At 39.9% G+C, this 17,551-nt stretch overlaps 1 protein-coding gene across 3 annotated transcripts in view; it reads right to left on the reverse strand.

Moving 5' to 3' along the window:
* The window catches only part of CNOT2 (CCR4-NOT transcription complex subunit 2), a 151,905-nt gene that overhangs the window by 56,223 nt on the left and 78,131 nt on the right, over positions 1-17,551 (reverse strand). For all 3 annotated transcript variants that reach the window (XM_074942060.1, XM_074942059.1, XM_074942058.1), the window contains one exon: positions 8,809-8,931. In XM_074942060.1, coding sequence (XP_074798161.1) covers positions 8,809-8,919 — 111 coding nt within the window. In that variant the 5' untranslated portion in view covers positions 8,920-8,931. The remainder of the gene's footprint in view (positions 1-8,808; positions 8,932-17,551) is intronic.

Raw genomic sequence — 17,551 nt, forward strand, 5'->3', positions numbered from 1 at the left:
CACTATAAATTCCAAACACTTGGCTCTCCCATCATGCAGTATACATTTATTATGAAAGCAATTATTTTTTTAGTTGTAGCAACTGTTTGATAAACATATTATAAATTGTTACAATGTTGCCACATGTTTTTAACATTATACAATGGATGTTTATATTTGGTCAAGGTAGTTAAGTCCAAAGCAGATGGCAAAGAGATCTCACAAAACTGGGTGACTGGGCAACAACACAGCAGATGAAATTCAAATGTTGATAAATGCAAAGTAATGCACATTGGAAAACATAATCCCAACTATACATACAAAATGATGGGGTCTAAACTACCTGTTACCACTGAAAGAGATCTTGGAGTCATTGTGGATAGTTTTCTGATAACATCTGCTCAATGTTCAGCGGTAGTCAAAAAAGGTAACAGCGTTAGGAACCATTAGGAAAAAGTGATAGACAAGACAGAAAATATCATAATGCCGCTATATAAACCCATAGTACGCCCACATCTTGAATATCGCATACAGATCTGGTCGTCCCATCTCAAAAAATATATATATTGGGATTGGAAAAGGTAAAGAGAGGACAACAAAAATGATTATGGGTATAGAACAGCTTCCATATGAGGCCAAAACTAGAACAGGATTTTAAAAAGAACCTGGTAAGTTCCTGGCAGATAGCCATTGATAGACCTATTAGTCAAGATGGACAGGGATGCAATACCATCCTCTGAGCGTCCCTAGCCTCTGTTTGCCAGATACTGGGAGTGCACTTGATTGCCTGTTCTGTTCATTCCCTCTGAAGCACGCCAGCATCGGCCACTGTCGGAAGATAGGATATTGGGCTAGGTCAGTGGTTCTCAAACTTTTGTACTGGTGACCCCTTTCACATAGCAAGCCTCTGAGTGTGACCTCCCCCCCATATAAATTAAAAACACCTTTTAATATGTTTAATACCATTATAAAGGCTGGAGGCAAAGCAGGTTTGGGGTGGAGGCTGACACCTTGCAACCCCCCCGTGTAATAACCTCACGACCCCCTAGGGGTCATGACCCTCAGTTTGAGAACCTCTGGGCTAGGTGGACCACTGGTCTGACTCAGTATGGCTGTTCTTATGTCCAGCAAGAAATTTCCTCAGACAGTTGTCAAATGATAGCAATGCTCCTTTTCTTCATCTCTTAAAATGTCAATAAAAAGCTTTTTCACCTATAATGAGGTGAATGAAGAATCTCTCTGATCTCTCACACAGGACAGCAGGCTTCCAGCTCCACTGCTTTCTGCATTAGCAATATCATCAGCTATTGCAGGGAAATGGCACTTAAGGTCTGAGTTTTGTATAGTAAGCAGGGGAAATGATTTTGACACAATTTTATTTTAAAATATATTTTTAAGGTTTATGAAAATACACGTCTCCTATTAACATTAAACCTATCATGCTAATCTGATTTTTGCCAGATATGAACTTTCCACTTTATTCAAATGGATCAAGGCTAGTCATCCATTACTAAATAATTATTTTATCATCTAAATTAATGCTACTAAAAACACCCAGTCCTAACCTCACTGTACCTAGTTCCTTGTAATATCAGAGGATTCCATGGGCATGCTTTTGACACACAGCCCTAAATGTAATATCTGAAGTTAAACAGTGAATCTGTCAAATTTTTAGCTAAAAGCCTCTCAAACGTTAACTAAAGGCATTTAAGCAAAAGTTTCTCAAGGAAATAATACACTGTTGTTTTATTCATTATCCCAGCAAGTTGCAGCAGAAGGCAGAGATGTCAAACTAAGGCTAGACACTATATTCAGCAGCCTGAAAAAAACCGGTCTCCTAAAGACGTACTACACAAAAGCCAGTAAGAGTTTCTATCTCCAACCGAGACCTAATATTTGTAATGGATAAAACTTTAAAAATACCAAAATAACTTGTGTTAGAGTACTGTATGTAGCGACAAAATAAAAACATTAACAAATGGAAGATAAGGAACTAAAAATTACTAAGATGATAAATATTTATAATAGAGCTTTGAAAGCATAAACATCTATAAGTGATAGTCATTATTACAAATATGGAGCCCCATATCTGAATGGGGTCTGTAAGTGCCCCTGCAATACCAATAGTAAAAGAAAAAACCCTACAACCCCCAAACCATCCTGTTCCCAACCAAACACTGTCTTTTGATCTCAAAGCAGAATGGCAAAACACAAAAATAAAAGCAAATGCATATGAAGGGTATTAAAACTCAGTAAAAGAAGAAAAAGCAGACTTTTGTTGCATACTTCTTTCAACATCCAAAATATAGCAATCCAAAATGGATGGGCTGAACTCCTATCTTTAAATGACAGCAACTCTACATGATCAGGTGGTGTGATGACAACCTCAAACCGCATTTTGCCTCTCAAGATATTACAAGCAAAAGCTTCCAATCAAAGGTATTTACAGTTCAAAATCTTTCTAAGGCCGCTTGCAACAACCTAAAAGTGTGTGGTAGGGAACATTTTCAAAAGCTCTGAGACTCCTACTATCACATCAGCAAGAAATTTTTCCTTATCAGATGATGTATGCCAGATGTGGCCTTCCCCCCTCGCCTTCCTTCTGTAATGTAGCTCCTATCCCCATGTAAGAAAAGCTTCTGTCACTTTCTCATGAGTCGCTTTTGAAAAAATGAGTTTGATGGTCAGAACAAAACATCAAGCCTTGAGAAGATGAAGCCTGGAAACTATAGAAGAATTCAGATTTTCCAGACAAGACAAATCTAGTGAACTAATCCAAAGATTATGCTGATGTCACTGATTTTCTTTGTTCTGTAGCCTATTTTGTCAGTCAAAGGACTGGGAGAGAAAACCAAACACCAAATCATGGAGAAAGCATTTACTGCAAAAACTAATTCACAAAACATGATGGTCTCTCTTTTGTCATTACAGATGCAAACTGACGGAAATAGATTTGTCTGTGAGAAGTGAAATTATTTGCGGTTGAATGGTTATGATATGGGATGCAATCCAGACCAGTGAAAAGTTGTGTCACTGTTTACCCCAAGTGCATCACAATGCCTTGATTTTGTGGGTGTCGCAGGCAGAGAGCTACAGTAGCAAGGCACTGAGGGTTAGAGGTGACAACTTCATCCACTCTTGTCTGTGAGCCAACATGTAATTAGAACATCAGCCAGTATATTTTTTCTCCTCAGAAGAGGATAGAGGTCAGAAGAATAAGATACTTTTCTGACCAAAGCTCACAAAATAATTGGATTCAGAATTATCACCCGTTTGGATGCAGTAGTCACATTGTCAATTCAAATTAGAATCACTTTTGTTTCAAGCAGAATTCTGAGTTGTCAAAAGAAGATCAAGATGCTTGAAGCGCTATAAAAATGTATATTCAATTCCTTTGCCAAAGACAATAGTCTACCTTGAGTCACATGTTGACTCTTGTCCAGTGCAATCCATAGCAACAGCATTTATGGGTGTTTTACCCATAGCCATTCCATTCACCTCAAAAGCACAGGAGGGTCACTGATGACAGGTGAAATGAGTGAAGATCTACAGACTCCAAGCCATGAACACCCAATATGGAAGAAGAGAAGGATTAGATGACTGGAGTGGAGTCTGATCTATGAAACCACTGCACTATACATGAAGTCAACAGACACAGTGAATTAAGACTGTCCAGGTTCTGGGTGGGCAGGTGAGTCACTGAACTACATATGGAATTCTTCCACAACAGAAGATCTCAACTCTGGTTATCTAGAACTGAACTTCCTAGTGAGAATCTAGGTAGACTCTGATATATCCTTTTTCTACACTACAGAGTTTTGTCAACAAAGGAGGTGTACAAACTGCAATGCTCCTTCCATCAACAAACTCTCCTGCTTTTCTGACAAAACAACACCATCTTGACAAAAGGCATAGAGCTTTTTGCAGCAACGTTATATCGACAAAGTGTGAGTGTAGACATCACGCTTGGTTATGTTCCAATAAATGGCCTCCAGGAGATTTCCCACAATGCCCAGCCTGACCACTCTGGTCAGCAGGTACATAGACGTCTGCCCTTCCCCCTTTAATGGCCTGGGAATTTTTGAAAATTCCACTTCCTGTTTGCTCGGAGTGGACACTTCACATCGCATCTTCCCATCTGACCAGGGCGGCTCCACACAGCAAACACTCTCCGCTTGGAGCACACCTGAGTTGTTGGATCTGCTGGCACTGTGGAGAGAAGAGGCTGTGAAGTTCCAGCTCCGCTCCAGCTATAGAACTTCGATACCTATGGTCAGATTTCTCGTGGCTTGATGGATAAAGGCTATGAACAGGACAGGCAGCAGTGCCGTGCACAGATAAAATAGCTGAGGCAGGTGTACCAGAAAGCAAGGGAGTCAAACTGTCACCCTGATGCTGCACCAAAGACCTGCCACTTCTATAAAGGAGCTGGATGCCATCCTCAGTGGAGACCCCACTGCCACCGCCAAGAGCCCTGTGGATACTTCGGCAGGGCTGGAGTCAGTGGACTCAACCCCAAGGACGAAGTCATGGACAAGGAGGTCGAGTTGGAGGACAACGTGAAGCACACAGCAGGATCGTCCAGTGGTGAGGCAAAGCAGGACCTCTTTTCCACTCTGGAGGGATCTCGCCTGTCCCAGCAGTCCATCTCTGGCACGCATGATGCAGGACAGGAGAGCTCTGATCAGTTGAGTTGATGCTGCTCAGTTATATGAGGCAGAGCTGTCTTTGCTTTGCATATTCTTGAAGTGGGTGAAGGGATAGAAATGTAAACAACTAGCTGTGTTTGTGTGTGCTTCACATTCCCTGCTGTGCAGCTAAACAGTGCGGCAGAACAGTGTGTTAATGCACACACAGATTTCACAGGAATCCTGCAGAGAGATCTCTAGGAAAAACTTTTCTGCAGGTACTCGCCAATCCTCTGCCGAAGGTTCCATGGCAGAGCCGTTTTGTTCCTTCCCCTGTTGTAGGAAACTTTCCCATGCCAATCAGCAACCACTTATGCAGGGACCAAAGCGGTACACAGGCGAGCAGCTTAGGGACCTGGTCTGAAGCCGCACGGATGAAGGAGATGCACTCTTGCATCCTTGCTTACCATCAGGGGTGAGATATCAGCTTCAATGGCCCCCGTCTGTGGAAAATGGTGGCAGCGTTTACAATATTGTTCCAAGTTGCCTGCAGTGTTCCCCTTAAAAAACCACCTAGACTCTTTGCCCCATCTTGAGCACCCCTTTTCCTCCCCCCCCAGGCCGAACTCACCATGTTTAGGGCATTCGCTGAGCTGTGTGCTTGCTAAGGGACAGTGAGAAACTGATTCATTTAAAAATGCACATCTTTTACTACAATGATTCGATGCTAGGAGTGCATTAAATCATGCTTCTGTTTATTGTTCCTTGTTCTTCTGCAGATGTGGCCTTCAGGGGAACCTCTCTACACACCGGCAGATAAGGAAGTGACCAAGGAGGAGCAAGGACGACATGTTTCGAGAGGTGCTCCAACCCCCAGAGGCCAAAAAACAAGAACACAGGGTGTGGAGAGAAACTTTAAAAGAAAATTATAAAACAGGCAGGACAGAAAGGAGAGCCAGGAGTGAATTTTAATGGGGCAGGTGGAGATGATCAGAGTGATGGAGGAGCAAATGGAGATGTTGAAGTCCCTAATCACGCTGCAGGCAGAATACATGCATGCTCCCCTTCTCTTCCCCTCCCACAAACCGATACAGAACTGCTTTTCAAGCCCTCCCCAAACTCCTCCCACACATTCCTTGCAACTTCCTAGAAGGTCTGAGCACCCCATTCATGCCACCACTTCGGACAGCTTCCAAAATGATAGCTGGACTAACACACAGCTGTAAGAGCCTACGCTGCCTTTCACTGTTATCTCCCTTCCCACCAAGCCTTGTGTGTGTGTTATTAATTGGTATTTAATAAAAACACTCTCTGAAAGATAACCAAATCTTTAGTTGTCTCCTACATATGGTGGTTGCTGCTGGAATTAATACAATGGCAATTTGATCATCTGCTGACTACAGGAACCATCAAAATTTCCATGCAAGGTGGCAAGTTACCAAAGCATGGAAGAGTGCTGTATAGAAAGACACATTACTGTTGCTCTTTGTCAAAATGGTGCCTCAAAGCCTCCATGATTCGAATAGCGCCCCCTTGTGCCCCTCTAATAGCCCTGGTATCTAGCTGCTCAAAATCAGTTGCCAGGCAATCAATCTCCATGCTCCACTCCAGAGGAAACTTTTCACCCTTAGCCTCACAAATATTATGGAGCACACAGTAGGTTGCTATGGACATGGGAATATTTTCCTCATTTAAATTTAATCTGCCATAAAGGCAGGGCCAGCATGTTGTTTAATCTGTCAAAGGCACGTTCTACGGTCATTCTGCACCTGCTCAGCCTATTGTTGAAGCGCTCCTTGCTGCTGTCCAGGTTTCCCATGTGAGGCTTCATGAGTCATGGGAGTAAGGGGTATGCTGGGTCTCTCAGAATCACTATGGGCATTTCAACATTCCTCCACTGGAATCTTCTGGTCTGGAAAAAAAGTCCCTGCTTGCAGTTTTCTGTACACTCCAGTGTTCCTGAAGATACGTGCATCAAGCACCTTCCTGGACCACTCCGCGTTGATGTCAGTGAAACACCCAAGGTAATCCACAAACACCGGCAATACCATAGAGAAGTACCCCTTTCTATTAATATCCTCCGTCACAAGATGGTCCAGGGCCAAAATTGGGACATGCCTGCCATTTATTGCCCCGCCACAGTTATGGAATCCCATTGCCACAAAGCCATCCACTATTTCACACACGTTGTCAAGAGTCACAGTCCTTTCGTAGCAGGATGTGACTAATGGCCCTGCACACTTGTGTTAATGCAGTCCCAATAGTGGACTTCCCAACTCCAAACTGATTTGTGACTGACCAGCCGCAGTCTGAAGTTGACAGCTTCCACACAGCAATCACCATGCGCTTCTCCATTGAGAGGGCAAGTTCCGCACACAGTTCCAGTAAGTTGGCTTTCCGCATCTGAAAGCTCTGCGGCCACTGCTCATCATCCCAGACCTGCATAACAATGCAATCCCACCACTCAGTGCTTTGTTCTGGAGCCCAAAAGCAATGGTGCACCATGTGCAGCTGCTCTGTGAATGCCAAAAGCAATCTGGTGTTGCTTCTTTCCATGGTACACAAACAGGTCAGGCACCTCTGATTCCTGTTCAGATTGGATCCTCATGATATACTGCATGACCAGCTGTTATCTGTTCATAACAGTGACCACAACAGTAGAGAGCAATGCAAGATCCATCCTTTCAGACAGAGATGAAGGGCGCACAGTAAACAGGGGCCATTGAAAGATGCTGCAAAATGCAGTCAGAAGCCCATGGAATGATGGGACAGAAAAATTTGCATAATTCGACGCTGAGCGAACACATGATGCCCTGAGATCCACTCCACCTTCCCACAACTCCTACCAGCAGAAGGTGGTAAGTAGCACAGTGGAATAATTAACCACAGTGCACTGCTCTCACTATCAATGCTAGAGCACCAATTGTGGATGCTCTCCGCCAACAGAAAGAGCATCGGCATAACTGGAGTTGACAAAACACCGTAGTGTAGGCAAGGCTTAAACCAAGGCTCTCAAATACTCTTAGAATCTCTTGAACTACTTGTGGTGCTGTTTGTTGCCCAGACACTTGCATTAAGTCATCCAATTATAAGACAAGACTTCAGGTGCCCTCCCCTTCGTTTTGCTGCTTTCACCTTGGTAAAGTCTTAGTGATGAAGCTAGCTTAAATGGCAAACCAGAACATCACTATAGTGACAGCTGTTATATAAATAGTTAGCTAGAGGCAGAAAATATAGTTTTGCATCTAGAGTATGCGTTTTAAACACGGTCTAGAACCCTTCCTTTACTAAAATGTAATGGGGAAAAAGCTCTCCATTTACCACTTGAAAAAAATTCTAAATAGCCTGACTGTTGAAAGGAAATATATAGTGACAGTGCTTCAAAAGTGTCAAGTCAAACAATTCCTTAAAGCAGTAAAGGGCTAGAGTATCCCATCTCGTAATGTTACCCTCTCAAAAGGATATACCTTGCTGGAATAGGAGGCAATCATGGGAAAAGTGTTCTAACAAACTACTATAGACCTTTATGTTTTGCATAATCATACTAAGTCCTCAATTTTGAGTTTTCTAGAAGAACTTTGTCCTTCTACATGCTTCTGAACTTTTACAATCTCCCTGCCTTGGGGGGTGGAGGTGGGGGAAGGAATAATATAGTTTATTTTTTCCCAGTAGATTTGAGGAATCTTTTTTGCATCCTAACCCTCAATTTAATTCTCGATTTTATGGGAGACAGAAGCAGGTGAGTCCTATGCATATTTGGCCATGAAGGAGTCAGGTGTCTGGTAGCACCTGTGAAAGAAGGAGTCGCTTTTATTTAGAGAATAAGCAATGCTTCAACAATGGGCCAGAAACACAACATCAGGGACAAAAAAGAAAGGAATGTTCTTGTGCAATGGCCAGGGCTGGACATGCTCCTAATCCTTCTCAAATAGCTGAATTTGAAAAGTAGATCCAGGCCATCCATCTAGGACTTTTCTGGGAACTAAACTACCTTTATCTCTAGCTGAGAAACTATGAGTAGGGCACTGAAGCAGTTCATTTGAACTACCTGTGAGGCCCACACACCAACTAATTTACATAGGCTACAGCTTAAAGGAATACCCTTGAGTACAGGACATTCTGTCCTTATTTCAATTTCATCCATCTTGTTATGAGATTAATCCATTATTAAAGGGCAAAATATTATGTTTGCTCATCTTACATCTTTTTCCGACCGATGTGGGAACATTGAAGACTGGCTGTAGTACATGTTTTCATCGTGGTAGTCACTGTCGACCCCCTCTACAAACTTCTTTCTTGAAGCACCAAACATGCTGTTTGTCACCTAAAATGATAAGAAAAATGATTACACTCTATACACAGTAGCTTTCCAAAGAAGCAAAAGGGATAAGGCAATTTGTATATTAATGGTCACTTTTAAAAAAAAAATACAGTTTGTGTTGTTACATATTTTTATGCTATTAGGCAGCACTGTTATGCTAGAGAAATACTTCTGTACTACAGAATGGCATAAACATTTCATGGGCATATTCTACTACTAAAAGTTAAGTTTTGATTAACACCTAAATAAATAAGGAAATACTGTCATCCCTCTTACTGGATTACTATGATATTTCAAGATCCCTTAAAACCCAAAAGCAAAAGCATTACATTAATTTTATATTAACAGAACTCCAGAGCAAAGGCGCAAAAGCACACATTATGTTGTGGAACATGGGGAGACTTCTTTTAAATCAGTGTACTTCTGCATATAAAGCTTTTGTTTGCTTTCAGCAAAGTTTCAGAATACCAGGTAAGCATTTCAATGCAATGATAAAAAAAATTATACCTGCTAATGTGGAAATTTCTATAGAATGAAAAAAGCCTGGTTAGAAATGTGAACTTCAGTGCCTCATTCTCAGATATTTCTGATATTCTGTAGTAGTCATTTTGATTTCTGGTTCTAGGAACTCAAGAATAGTTTTGACAAAGTAAAAGATTACAAAGCCACACTTATTTGGGGAGCTGGTAGGAACCCTTATATTTAGGCTGTTTAACACTTTCCATTCTAAAGGATTTTTGCACCCTTTTCTTGGAGAAGTATTAACACATACATGCTTGCAGTCAGTCTTTGATATTCACCAACGTCTCAGGCTGTAAACATGCCTTTTTTCTTTGTCCCGTAAGATTCCATTCAGATTTAGCAAAATTGTCAAAAAATATTTAGTTGCTATTTCCTCTCCCTTGCTTTCCTTCGACCTCTGGAAAATTTTGGTAGCCTCTCAAAACCACTGAACGTTCTAAAAACTCCAGCTCAAGCCACTGCCAGAGCAGCAGCACCATCACCATCACCACACTTTACTGGCAATACCTGGAAGCTGCCAGAGCCAGTGCGGCAAGGGGTGGGGTAGAGTTGATTTTGAGAGAGCTGGGTTTGGCTTCCCATGCCAATCCCTCCCACCACCCAAAGTGCGCAGGAGCGCTCTGACCTCTTGGGGGTGGCATGGGAGGACAAACTAGGCCAGACATACCCAGACCCAGAATATGGCTTCAGTGTCTCATTCCCCCACACTCTGGGATAAAAATCCTTCTTCTGCCAGCTACTGAAGTTATACCTATAGCTCAAGCGGTGAAGTCTGTGCCAAAGACTCAGGCTTCAAATTCTGCTGATGATGCAGAGATTGTCAGAGTTACATATAACAGACAGATACCTACTTTTACTTTTGTCCCAAAACAACCACCTAGGAAATTACATACAAAAAATTTAAGAATGTTATTTGGGTTTTAAACTAAAGCATTTGTTAGGAAACGCCAGATTTACTTCTGAATGAGAAAGAACATTTTCTACTGTCTCTCTGCAGATTGTTACTGCAATATTACAGTGAGAGCCTACAAGATGAAAAATAGCTTGTGTGAAGAAGAGAATAACTATCACTTGTGGAGGCTGGCTACAAATGTAGAACAATGCTCACTGGCACATATTTTGTCTAATCAGAGTCATCATAACACAGGTGTGTATACCTAAAAGCACCAGAAAACTGAGCAACTATTAGAAATATCCTTGCAAAAGAAAGAAGGTCTGAGAGCAAGTGGGGCTTTACCAACCACGGTGGAGCTAAAGATAAAAAAACTCACTTGCTCATTCTTGAGCCCCAAGAACCATCAGAAAAAGTTAACCAGAAAGGTTACTTCCCCATTGCGCTGCAGTGCCTGGTAGACCACAGAGCCCAGTCAGCTACAAGTGCATGACAGACAAACTCAAGAACTCTGGCTCCTCTGAGAAGAGGCAGAAAGAAAGAGACTCCCCATCAGATACCAAATAAATTAACAGGGAACACAGGGTACTTCATCCCTCATCCTGTCTATTTTGGTTTTCCCTTGGCTAATGAACTCATCTCGGAATCACACCAACAGAATCAAGTGTCACTTTGGTTAAGTGTGAATCTGAATGGCTGAAGGTGAGGCAGAGATGACGTCTAACGTGTAATGGCAGTACTATGTCCACATTGTTATTTCAGTGAGCTACACTTTGCACAATAGCTTCTGAAGGCATGAATGAAGAGGCAGAAAGTGCCATCAGATTTGTCTACAAAGAAAACTCAAGGGATTCCAGAGTCTAGCATTGTGTAAGCTGGAAAGTTAACATAATGAATGCCAATATTTTGTGACTGCAGCAGCAAAGTGTAGGAAAACACTGATATACACATAGCAGCTGCAGGAAAAACTAAGGAGTATATTAGATGCATTTTGTCACCAGCTTCCTGATTATGCATATTGATTATTTCATCATACTTCTACTGTGCGGGAGGGCGGGAGAAATGGAGCATGATAGGATTTCCGACCACCACCAAAGCACAGCCAGCCTTCGGGCCCATGATTTGGGAGGGAACTAGAAACGTAGAGAGAGAATAATCATTTTTAAAATACAAATGAAAGCTGTGTTTCTAGCCCTTTTCCCAGCTAATGTAGTCTTGAAAATGAAACCAATGTAAGATGGCCACTAGGGTTAAAAGGTACAGGCAGCTAGAACAGTGTAAATCAATTGCAGCCACCGTGGCCGCATGCAGCCCCCAGCAGATTTTTTTTTGCAGTCACAACAACCTCCAAAGCATGGGCAGAGATTGGGGGGCATAATTCTGCCACAGAATTAATGTTATAGCAGTCTCAGATGATGACCCAGCACATGTTGTTAAGTGTTTAAGAACACTTTCATTGCAGATTTGAGAAAACGCAAAGAAAGTACCAATGTGAGATTTTTAAAGATAGCTACAGTACTCGACCCAAAAGTTTAAGAATCTGAAGTGCCTTCCAAAATCTGAGAGGCACGAGGTGTGGAGCATGCTTTCAGAAGTCTGAAAAGAGCAACATTCTGATGCAGAAACTACAGAACCTGAACCACCAAAATAAATAAATAAATAACCAAATTAAAAAAAAAATCAACCTTCTGCTGGTGGCATCTGACTAAGGTAATGAAAATGAACATGTGTCAGTCCACACTGCTTTGGACTGTTATCAAGCAGAACCTGTCATCAGCATAGGCGCATGCCCCTTGGAATGGTGGTTGAAGCATGAAGAGACACATGAATCTTTAGCGCATCCAGCATGTAAATATCTTGTGACTCCAGCTACAACAGTGCCATGAGAACGCCTGTTTTCACTTTCAGGTGACATTGTAAACAAGAAGTGGGCAGCATTATCTCCTGCAAATGTAAACAAACGTGTTTGTCTGAGCGATTGGTAGAACACGAAGTAGGACTGAGTGGACTTGCAGGCTGTAAAATTTTAACATTTTATTTTTGAATGTGGGTTTTTTTTACATAATTCTACATTTGCAAGTTCAACTTTCCTGATAAAGAGATTGCACTATAGTACTTGTATTAGGTGAATTGAAAAATACTATTTTTTCTGTTTTCTTACAGTGCAAATACTTGTAATCAAAAATAAATAAAGAAAGCACTTTACACTTTGTATTCTGTGTTATAATTGAAATCAATATATTTGAAAATGTAGAAAACATCCAAAAATATTTAAATAAATGGTATTCTATTGTAGTTTAACAGTGCAATTAATAGTGATTAATTCTTTTAATCGCGTGACAGCCCTACTATAAATTAAAACACCATAACCACCACCACCACCACCATCACATATTTATTTGTTTTGTCTGAATATTTTCAGGGTCACTCAGATTTTATTGATGATGTAAATATTTCAATTTGAAAGTTGACATTAGAATGCCAATTTCAGCCTGTGAATGAAAAAGTAAGTATTCTAAAAGTTAAAAGGGAAGTGATAAAAACATCAAGGTTCTTGTCCTGGCTGACAGTTTAAAAAAGTTATAAAACTGTCTAGAAGCCTACAGGAGAATGGGTGAAGACACTGGTGACTGAAGTGCAAGAGAGGTGTGGCAAGTGCTACATGTAGAATAGGGAAGTTGGAGGAGTTGTGATCCATTAGGGAGCTTGGCTTCCTAGGATCTAGGAATTTCTGGAGAACAGCCAGAACAAGGTTCCATATGAAACTGGCTAGCTCACCTTACTTTTCAGTTTTTAAATACTAAATGCATTAGGCATTTCTCTCTCATTCTAAACTGTTGTAAACGTGAAATCTGATCAATACTGCTCAACAACAGTTGACCAGTAGTTAGAGTTTACCAATAATCAGTATATAATTTTTCTGACATAACATGCCTAAAGATAAAAGTAAGTTATAGGAAAGAAGTGATTGAATGGACTCAGTAATAAAAATAGTTAATTCTTCTGAAGTAAAATGTAAGCGTTGTCAAGAGCTAATTAGCAAGATTAAAAATAATTTGTAATCATCTCAGGTAGCGTAAACACTCCTGTCTCCAGGACATGATCCTTTGGGTTTTCTGCATGTCTGGCCTCCCAGTAACTGTCAATAATTCAGATTGGCTTGCTGAATTGCTTGCTCATCAGGACTGAGTTCAACTCCTGATATAAGTGGAAAGTGATTCAGGTGGCCCTGAGATAAAGTATTATACTAAACATTATTGTACCATATTCACCCCCTCAACACTGTCATAGCATCACCGAGTGTTGCATTCAATACTCAATTCAGTAAGCCTAGTGTAGACCTGCTGGCTGTAAGCTTAGGTGGTGATCTTCAGATCACCTCATCACTCTAGATCCTGCACAGGTTTAATGACACAGGCCAATGTACAGCTCCAAAAGATCTTCACTAGAATAGACAAACAAAGGCAAAACAAAACAAAAAAAAAGGTGTGGCTAGCTAACACTAGAGTACCACCAGCTTATAAAAGTACATGTTTGCTTCAGCTCTTTGCAGTTTAATTGTAGTAAAGTGCACTCATTAACTCCTTCCATTCTCAATCCTGCATCTTTCTCTAATCCGTCCCCTATAACTGGGTTGCCCTCCCTACCCCATGTAACACCCATCCTTTCCTCTTAAATACTGCCTCAAAACACAATTCACTTGAATAGTGCACCATACTTCTGCACAAAAGTGGTGCTATTATAGGTGCATTAAAAAAATATCTGCACTACTATTTTATAAAGCAGTAGCACCTAAAAACTCCAGACATGGATCAGGAGCCCACTGTGATAGGCACTGTGCAAAATACATGCATCCTCCCGCCCACACACACAAAATGGTCTCTGCCCCCAAAGCGTGTGATATTTTGACCATTGTCTATCATCTTAAAGTAAAATCCTTGTCTTATCTTCTATATGCAGCTGAGCAGATTGTCAGCACTGAGTAAATAATGCTCAGCATTATATACCATGCAAGATACTGGCCCTTATTAAATGAAGAATTGCCACATGGGATATCTGAGGCACTAGGGGCAGAGGTGGGGTGACAAAAGGAGACCCGTAACCTTGAAACGCCACATTGTGGGAGGAAGTTAGGAGGACTAGTTAAACTAGTGAAGCTGAAGTACTTCAGACTTCCTGTCCGCGCTGAATAGCAGCAACCATCATCAGTTCAACCTGACCACTGCTAATGGCGGTGTCCCAGATGCTCCATCCAGACAATAAAACTAATGCTAGAAAATTGAGAGACTGTAAGCACTCTAAGTCAGTGTTTGCTCAGAGCAAAGTAAAATGGGATCTCCCGACCTGACTAGAGCCTTCAGGCACGACTGTAATATGTTCAATAAAATGAACTATCATGTGTGGACACAAAGCATTGTACAGATATTACAAGCTTGAGGTATTCCAATCAACAGTCATTTGCACTCTCTTCACTCAACTCATCTGAAGGGTGATAGCCACAGCAACACACAACCAAAACACAAGGGGTGAGTTGAGTGGGGTTGTAAGAGAGTGTGGGAAAAAAGGGAAACATTTCAGAGCAAAACAATAATCCCTCTCGTTCATAGGGAAAACAAATGTGTTATCAGTTTTGTGCAACAAAGTATGCTGCTGAATGTGAACACAGGGCAATAACCAGCAAATGCCTTGCTAGCACAGAGTCTGATCTTCTGTCTTCACAAATTTCAAAAAGATCTCTTCCGTAATCACCAGTGATTTAAGATCTCATATGGATGTAGATTAAATTATATTAGAGTTTAGCACCCTGAAGCAAATAAGTAACCGGTTTAGAATACTAAAACTAATTCTCTTTATTAAATTTTAGTTTTTCAATATTATTGTAGGTATCACCAAGGGAGATTTGGTTTATCATTTTATTGGACTCAACAGTACACCAAGACATTAAGATATTAAGAAATCTTGTAGAATTGATTTAAAAATCTTTCTGTAAAGCAGAAAATTTCTACATTATTTATGTTAATGGATTAAATAATTCTTTACCCCGAACAGATCAAAAAAGAAAAACATATGTACCATTGAATACAAGTTTTTGGGTCTGGACTAAGGGTTTAAAGAAAGAACTTAATGATATCCCCTCTTCCATCTTGTCTCTCACAAAGACAATAGCATTTGCCAAAAGGTGCTGTCTGAAATAGTGGCAATAAGTCAAGATAATTACCTCTCTCTGGAATTGCCTAATTTTCATCAAAAACTTCCTACTAGTCAAAACCAGTGAGTCTTGCATTGTTCAGTAGAAATGATCTAGCTAGCAAGTTAAAATTTATTCTACTTTTCCTTTCTGCTGGAAACATTAACTTGTCTTTATAAAACAAAAAAATTCTTATAGAAGTGTTTGCTTAGTGAATTACAATGAAATAATACAAATATGCATGAGCCCAATTTATGAAGTTAAAAAGCCACTGAATCAGGCACCAAGTCAAGTCAGAACATAGCATTTGCAACTGCAGTGGAAGCCAGTTTTACCACCCCACATAAATAATTTCTATTTTAAGTAAATAAAATAGTGGTTGATCACCTCATTTCTCAGTGCCGAAGATAAATCTAATTTGATGCAAGTCAACAGCAAAGTACCATACAATATAAATTAAACGGAACATATAAAAACCTCTTTTCACATTCTGAGTTTTCTAGCACAGATTATAATAAACAACGTGCATAAAAAAGTCTATGAAAAGAGACAACAAAGTATGACTAGAATAAAATATAAGTTGTGTAAAAGTAAATACATGCATTTACTTTGTAGGTAGAAGCGTTAGCTGAACCTACTAAATCACTCTAAGTGCAGTTCTGGGGTATTTCCTCATTGATTTTATTAGAATAAAAGACAGGATATTTTCATTTAATAATAAGTTCCAAAAGAAAAATTCAGGTTATTTATTTTTATTAGGCATAAAAGGTGAAGTTTTTAACTAATCCATAAATTACCACTTTTTCATTTTCTATACTAGTCTAAACCCCAGGTTTAACTGTAACTAATTGCTGCAGAGTGGGACAAAAGTTTTCAAGAATATCCTGTAACTGCTCTTCATCTTGAACTTAGTAAAAATTAATTGCATATTAGGAAAGGAAAAATAGTTTATAGCCAGAGAATTACTTAGGAGTAGTTTTGTTAGTTTCTCTAAACCCATTCTTTACTACAGTTCTTCAGAGCAGCATGGATTATTAGCCTGTAATAAGTATTCATATATACCCATACTATGGCTATTCCAATATCAATGGCTACATTACTGCAGGAGAAGGAACATGGGTGAAATCCTGGGTCCACAAATTTTGCCATTGACTTCAATAGGGTCAGAATTTCACCTCTGGTCCCTATAGCACTTTGTGGCTCATGGCTTTCTAGTGAATGTACCAGTAATTTAGGAATGCACAATAATTCCACTGAAATATGCCTCCACCAAAGCCCAACTGTCTTGTTTTCAGTCAAATATATATATATCCATCCTAAGCTGAAGTTTTTTTATATATTATATATATATATATATATATATATATATATCCTAAGCTGAAGCTTCCGATTTTTCCACGAGATGGCAACTACCTTTAAAAAGCACTCAATAATAAAACATTTTCATATCATGCACCATTTGCCTAATTCCACATGAAAATGCAGAAGCAACTCTAAATCAAATACATTACAAAACAGTCTTTAAAACAATTTATGGGATAACACTGATCTTCCCTGTAGAGTGTTTGATTAGGGGGGTTGGGGAGAAAAGCTGAGAACAGAAAAATTTTCATACTAAAAGGAAAATTCAAAAAAAAGTAAACTTTATTAAAAAAGAATTGCTTGATTTGACTGCATTTTTCTGTTTCCTCCACTATTACCATTTCTTTGATTTTAAATAAAACTTCTCAATCCAGCATATCTTTCTTATTAATCCAGCAATGATGTCATAGCTTTGTAATTATGTATTCACTTGGTTGTTGAGAGAAGTATTGTGATGTAATTCTTATGATTTCACCGTATCAAAAGGGAGGCATACTTTATACAAGGAGTACACACCACTCTAAACAAAATAGTTTTGATAACGTACTAAAACAAACTGAGAATAGCAATATATATTTTAGAATGACCTATCTGAAAATTTTGCCTAGTATGAAAGTCCTTCCTTGAATAAAATAATAAAGTAGACTATAAAAAGAAAA

This window comes from Natator depressus, chromosome 1 (assembly GCF_965152275.1).
Source record: "Natator depressus isolate rNatDep1 chromosome 1, rNatDep2.hap1, whole genome shotgun sequence".
Classification (NCBI taxonomy): domain Eukaryota; kingdom Metazoa; phylum Chordata; order Testudines; family Cheloniidae; genus Natator; species Natator depressus.